Genomic DNA, 6,309 nt, shown 5'->3' with positions numbered 1-6,309 from the left:
AGTAACAATCAGCCCGATACGCCGCACGAGAAACTAGATCCTACAGACCAGTTATGAGGATTTTCTCTTTCAGGATACATATCATCGTCATTATCAAAGGGCTATCGGCGTTTTGGCAAATGACTAGCTTGCTTAAGTGAAGTAAAGACATATTTTAATTTCGATCAGGTCCTGTATTACTTCACATATAAACGCGAAGCGACTGAACATAGCTGACATGAACTGTGGGCCCGGGAACGTTGTCAAAGTTCGAAACGATCAGTTGCTGGTGTCGGCCTTCGTTTGTATGACTAATTCGAATTAATGATTTATATGTCTTATATATATGTTTTAAAACAGATATTAGACGATTAACTTTTCATCCATAACAAAGTGGAACAGGGAAAATTTATTAGTTTCTGGTGTTTCTTGAAAACCTGTTTATTCAAGGAAGAAAGTAACAATCTCCCTGTATGCGAAAAATGTTCCTTATATAAGGTTTACCTAATTTTCGTTGCTTATTGCGTTATTAGACATATATATCTTCTAGTTGACTAACAGAAATGTTGTAATCTCTATTTATGTCTATTTATGTCTCGCGACAAATAGCCTACCTCTCGGATGCTTTCGACTCGAATAATTGCATTGTATGTATCTCTAGATAAACAGTAAAATTATTTAATTTAATATCATTTATTTTTGTAGGTTAGAAGTTTTAGGGTGGATTTACAGAAATTGGGTCAATGATAATAAAACTTCGTAAAGAACTCCAATTTAAAATAATTCCAATAAATATAACAGGCAAGTTTGATTAAGTTGATACAATTAAACATTAACCTGGTTGACTTTATCAGTTGATGGATTGATCGAACTTCGTTACACTGCATTAACCGATGTGGTATTTGCTGCTCCCAATTCAGTTCTAATTCATGTTACCCTTGCATTTCCCAAATAGAACCAATGAACTGCGAACTTAGTAACAATATGCCTGTTTAACTTATTCGTTTGCTTCCAGTTTCTGTGAGTCACGAAAAACGACGAGTCCACTTCTCCCCTCAAGATAGCTCTTTGGCTGTCGATGAAGAAGCGAATGATGTTTCTAATGAATATAAAATGTATGGCGGACCTCTTCCACGATTCATAGTTGTGTCAGGCAACAGGTACACTATCTGATTCCGTGTCTTTTTGCGAAAGCCGATTACAAATTTTACCAATACTAGTTTGCCTGCCTATCGGCTCGTCGAATTGCGGGTAGTGAGATCTGTCCAAATACTCTAAATTCCGTCGAAGGTTAATGGTGCTCGCTTTAGAGCAAACGGAAATTATAATTTTTTTGGTTACTTAACCATGGTTACCACGATGAATGCTTTCCTGACTCCTTCAATGTATATAGTCAAAGATGTACCTGTGGTTATTCTGGTAAAACCGTAATATGTAAAAAAAATTACGTATTTAGAGTTTTTTTTTCGATGAAAGATAGGTGAGCCACTCTCAAAGAGCCTTTTTTTTCTTTTCTGCATTTTATGACTACTGTCTTGCACTATTAGAGTCCAACATCCTTGATATACCTGTTGAAGATTAGTACTGTTCCCTTTGTGCTCTATTGGATCGTCAGTATACAAAACCAGCTTCACAAAGGGGAGTCCACATTGAATGTGTGTAGATCATCGACCACAAGTGAGAACAGTTGAAGACTTAGATCGTCCTGTTGGGCAGACCTAGTTGTCTGCACAACCTTATCCTTTTCAATTATCCTACTATTTATAATTGCCAGATTTCTTTGTACCATATCTCTCATCAGTTGTGAGGCGCACCCTGGCCTGGCAGTCTTGTGAATACAATATTTGGATAACCGGAGTCAAAGATAGTTTTAAAGACGACGAAAACAGCTTAGAAGCACCCCGGAGATTTTAGATTTTTTGACTATATTCGATTAGTATTCTGCAGGCTGCCATCGTCAATTCCTGGCGCGAAACCTCTATCGCCCAACTAATAGCGCATCACAATTATTCAGACAGGAGCTTAGGTGTCATACGAACATATTCGATAGAATCTTGTACTCCTTTTTTTGCAATAGCTTTTTAAGGCCTCGCTTCACTCCAGTCTCTTTTGCCTTTGAGAATGATGATACATGCCTGCCTCTAGATATGAAATATAAAACTTATATTTTATGATCGAGCCATGCGGTACATTTATTTCTTGTTATGCGTAATTTACTCAATTAATTAGATACCGAATCAAGTGACTAGTTACATGTATGATAGGATAGTCAATTTACAAACCTGATATGTCTGTGATATACAGAAATGACAAAAATAGGTCAATTAGTCTAGCGCTGCACTAAGATAGGTGCGTTCCATTACGTATTTTTCCCTCTGGACTTGTAGAAAAATAGGCTAATTTATCGATTTCTTTCTATCTCGACCGATTTCATTGAAAGTGATTACTTTATTTTGACCTGACCCTTCCCTTTGTTACTATTCCTATCTAATTATAGTAGACTAAGTGTTATTGTTTTCCGACATTCCCTCACACCGCTATGATATCCGATCTTCACGGGACATTTTAGACATCTGCTATATCTCTTCGTAAGTTTTACTGCGTGTAGTAATCCATACAACAGACTTCGAATCGACCATTATTGTTTCGGTCATCGTTTTTCGTTAACAAATCTTCTCGATGAGGAATGTGTTTATTATTATTTATCATCTCATCATTTAGTGGTGATTACACTAAATACAGTTGGCATTAGTATATACTTAACAGAGCGACCTGTTGTTGATTGCTGTGAGTCACTGTGAAGGCGTTATTTACAAAGGCCATAAACAAATATGTTGTTCATCACCCCATCGATTGGGGCTTATGTTTTGATGAAGCCTTGTGTCAGGTTAATTAACTCCAGTGATTAGATCTTAGAAGTGATTTCTAATACTAAGCACGATGGCAAGAACAAAGCCAAAAACGACGATTCCTACAGCCAGCTGAACCGCAACTTTGCTTTGGAATGCTTTCCGAATCATCGAAGTCAACAACTGCGAACTCCGTGTCACATCATCATTGGTGTCTCGGATCTATAGGAAATAGAAATCGGAAAAAAGCGAAGTATTAGTTCTATTACTTAAAGCTATACTGTGATATAACCTGATAGTCACCACCAAATTGCTGTCATTGTTGTACGAAGTTAGCTAGCCTAAAACAATTACATAGATGTCGCCACTTGGACTTCGCAGTTCTTTAAGAAGTTTACCAGAAGTATTGGTCAGTCGTTTCCATATATTAACATAGAACTCTTATTTCCAAGCAAAGGCTACTTCTATTCTGGCACACTAAAGAGAATTCTGTGCAAATGAACACCCAAGTGCAATAATTAACCAACATTGACAGCCTCTGTTGGCGTCAGTTCCGTGTGATTTTCGAGTAACTTGAGAGAGAGATTTATAAGGCAAAGCGCATTTACCTCCGCCTCACGAAACGATGCGAAGGCAAATCCTTACATTGAATCAAATATCATTAATTTAGCAATAAAAATTAGACGAAAAAAATCGAAAATTCATTGAAGCGGCACGCTCCGGTATAACGAGAATTTTGATGGAAAAAATTAGAGACCGCTTTTTTGCACTTCTTGGACTTTCTGATATTTTTGAACCTATCGACCTGTGGTCTACTATTATCCCAATCTTTAAATCGACTATTTTTGGCGTCCGGCACATTCAAGTGAGACATCAACAAATCTACGCGTGTTAAGATCGTTTTTCTCACAACTTCTATTAACAAGTCAGTTTCAAATTTAGAGAAGGAATTCCTAGACAATACTTGCGAGGAAATCAAGCTCCGAATTGAGACTATAATTGACACAAATGGCAGTTACGTTAAATAAACAAGTTAGAAAGGTATGTCTTTATCACATCTAGAAAATGTCATTTACATATTTGTTCTCATCGTATGAAAATGTCCTAGCTTATCATGAGCATGCTGTATGTTGAAGTCACAGTGTGAGATGAAATCATTTCGATATCAATTTCAATTCTAGGGCTGAACTAGTAAGTAGAACTAAGACACATTCTCTTCCAATGGAATCTGTCGCTTACCCGTTCCCTGGCACGAGTGATTACTTCTCGTTGATGTCCCAACTCGCTAAGTATTTCCGCGCCAACCTGCTCGGTTTCAATAGCAACCTGTCGCCCAGCCTTCAATTGTCTCGTAGCTCGCTCCAAACGATCGGTGTTATCAAGGAGTTGAGCCTTGTCATCGGTGGGAAAATCGTTACTGTCTCTTGAAATATACAGATCTACGCGGCTTGTCGATCGGGCATCTAACTGTCGACGTATGAAAATTTACCGAAAAGAAACGAGAGCCGTTAATAATTGCAGGTGGAGGAGCATCCACATATTTAAACCTCAATTTAAACATGCTATTAGGAAACAGCTAGTGTCAATTCTTGTTATAATTAGAATGCATAAACTTTAGGTTTTAAGGTTTATTCTAAATTACAGACACGTGTAGAAGTATGGCGCTGGGAAAATGCTTTAAAGCCACCACATCAAGTAGAACCTCAGCTAAACGCGTTTATTTAACTTAACCGCACATACTAAAGTTCCTTATGGTGAAACTTGACTGAAATTTAATTTGAATGAAATGACAACTTGCTAGAAAATACATCAAGCTAAACAGACAAAGCGAAGAATATGATGAGCATAAGTGCAACGGTTTTTTCTTTAACTCACGTATTCTCGTTTGAGTCTTTTCAGTTCAGCCTGGTAGCTTCTCACACGGTTGGCATATTTCGATTTCAGTTCGGGGGCCATTGACTGAACTTCCAACTCCATCTGCTCCAGCTGAAATGGCATACATAGAAAATACGTAGCATTAATTAGTTACTGGATAGATAATACAAAAATACGTGATGTAGAAATTGTTCAATTGTAGAATTTTTGTATATAAACAAAGAAAAAATACGAGTTTACCGAAAAATGAACTATATTTAAACTGTATGCTCTTTCAATAAGGTGGCGTTTAAATGGCTTCAAGTTCTGCAACGCTTGTTCGGTACTTAATCGTACCTGTATATTTTTTTATTATGATCTGACGAATTCACGCAAGTTTTATTAAGGATCCTTTCAAAATGTGATGGTACGGCCTATATTATGAGTAGAGTAAAACTATAACTAGTGTTTCAGTGAAATCAGATCTCGATGATAGAACCATGGATACCAAGAAGTATATGATTTATGCAAGACCCAGTTTACATGTCGGAAGCCTTAAGCCAATTGCACAGCGTAACACTAAAAACTGGAGAAAAATTTCGATCCTTCTCAAACTTTAGGCTTAACTCTGTTTAACGGGAATTTCGCGACAATGATCAGTTCAGTTTCAAAGCAGCATCGTCAATTTGATATAACGCTTTTTCTTTAGTATTTACACAATTTTCTATTTAATTAATACATAAAGTGGTACATAACGTACCTATACAAGGTTCGTTAGATAGATCGGAGAACCAGTTTATTAGAATTGACTATTTATATTTCTGATTGACTTCTGTGTTTTCCCTTACTCCAATTTTCCCTTACTTCCATTTTCCTGAAAAAGATAAACCCAAATTGGCTATATTTTTTAGCTAGAACTATGTCAAAAATGTGAAAAAATAGACCGTCAAGGGAAGACACAAACAGCCTTAATAAGAAAAAAAAAAGTCTACCTTTATACGTTAGTAGTGTCCTATGCCTTTATTTAATTAGCATATCAGATAGTTTATCGAATCGCGACAGCGACATTCAACATTCCATTGTGTTAATAAGTTCGTTTTATTCGACTAAAAACACCCTAAAGCAGTACAGCCGTTCTACTATAGTACGAAATCGTAAATATATATGTCACTATATGAGCTGTCAAATTGCTAACCAGCTTAATGTAATAACAACAAGGTAAAAATATTTGTAGCGTGCTTACGAGTTCGTTAACCTCCTCAAGAAGGCGTTCGATTCCTCTGATATTTTTGTGCTTTTCGCCATCTCCTGCGGCCGAAAGAGAAGATATATTTGTAGTAATTTCTGCTGAAAGTATAGCATACTGCTGTTCGAAATCTTCCATAAGCGTCGCCATCTTTGTTTTTAATATCCGACTATAGTGGACACAGTCGTATCCCCGAATAAGCCAAATTTCTCGCGCAGACCAGTCACTTCACTATAACTACATTCTTAACCTTAAGCTAGACTTCATACCTGATTAATTTTAACATGTTTACAATATTTACGAGTGGTACGAAGGTTATCCTTTCAGATCTTAAAATTTACGAAGCTGATTTTTTTTCATACAAAACAATAGTTCGTTAGT

General features: G+C 36.7%; 1 protein-coding gene and 1 long non-coding RNA gene across 3 annotated transcripts; one reads left to right on the top strand and one right to left on the bottom strand.

The window, feature by feature from the left end:
• Window positions 1–109: 109 nt before the first annotated feature.
• LOC147758539 (uncharacterized) lies at window positions 110–1,987 on the top strand. Its single transcript, XR_015318558.1, has 3 exons — window positions 110–284; window positions 589–626; window positions 995–1,987. It is a non-coding gene; the product is annotated as an uncharacterized LOC147758539 (long non-coding RNA).
• A 153-nt stretch (window positions 1,988–2,140) lies between these two features.
• On the bottom strand, window positions 2,141–6,267 carry LOC111244643 (vesicle transport through interaction with t-SNAREs homolog 1A-like). Of its 2 annotated transcripts, none has more exons than XM_086976748.1 (4): window positions 5,938–6,267; window positions 4,704–4,814; window positions 4,068–4,295; window positions 2,141–3,050 (listed from the first exon to the last, which is right to left on the bottom strand). In XM_086976748.1, the coding sequence occupies exons 1-4, from the start codon at window positions 6,076–6,078 to the stop codon at window positions 2,892–2,894; spliced, it is 639 nt and encodes a 212-aa protein (XP_086832874.1). In that variant the 5' UTR covers window positions 6,079–6,267; the 3' UTR covers window positions 2,141–2,891. The 2 variants fall into 2 exon arrangements, with proteins under 2 accessions (XP_086832874.1, XP_022647681.1); XM_022791946.2 differs by having other exon boundaries at window positions 5,926–6,257.
• Between the last annotated feature and the right edge of the window lie 42 nt (window positions 6,268–6,309).

This window comes from Varroa destructor, unplaced genomic scaffold (genome assembly GCF_002443255.2).
Source record: "Varroa destructor unplaced genomic scaffold, Vdes_3.0 BEIS01000001.1, whole genome shotgun sequence".
Classification (NCBI taxonomy): domain Eukaryota; kingdom Metazoa; phylum Arthropoda; class Arachnida; order Mesostigmata; family Varroidae; genus Varroa; species Varroa destructor.
The sequence above is the reverse complement of the archived record's forward strand: the minus strand, read 5'-3'. Positions and strand labels throughout refer to the sequence as shown.

What these genes read in the sequence shown, in the direction of transcription:
- LOC111244643 (XM_022791946.2), bottom strand. Translation starts at nt 6,078, where the DNA reads ATGGCGACGCTTATGGAAGATTTCGAACAGCAGTATGCTATACTTTCA. An exon ending in TTGAGGAGGTTAACGAACTC is followed by an intron (nt 4,815 to 5,925) that starts GTAAGCACGCTA and finishes ATGCCATTTCAG; the next exon opens with CTGGAGCAGATGGAGTTGGA. An exon ending in AAAGACTCAAACGAGAATAC is followed by an intron (nt 4,296 to 4,703) that starts GTGAGTTAAAGA and finishes ATACGTCGACAG; the next exon opens with TTAGATGCCCGATCGACAAG.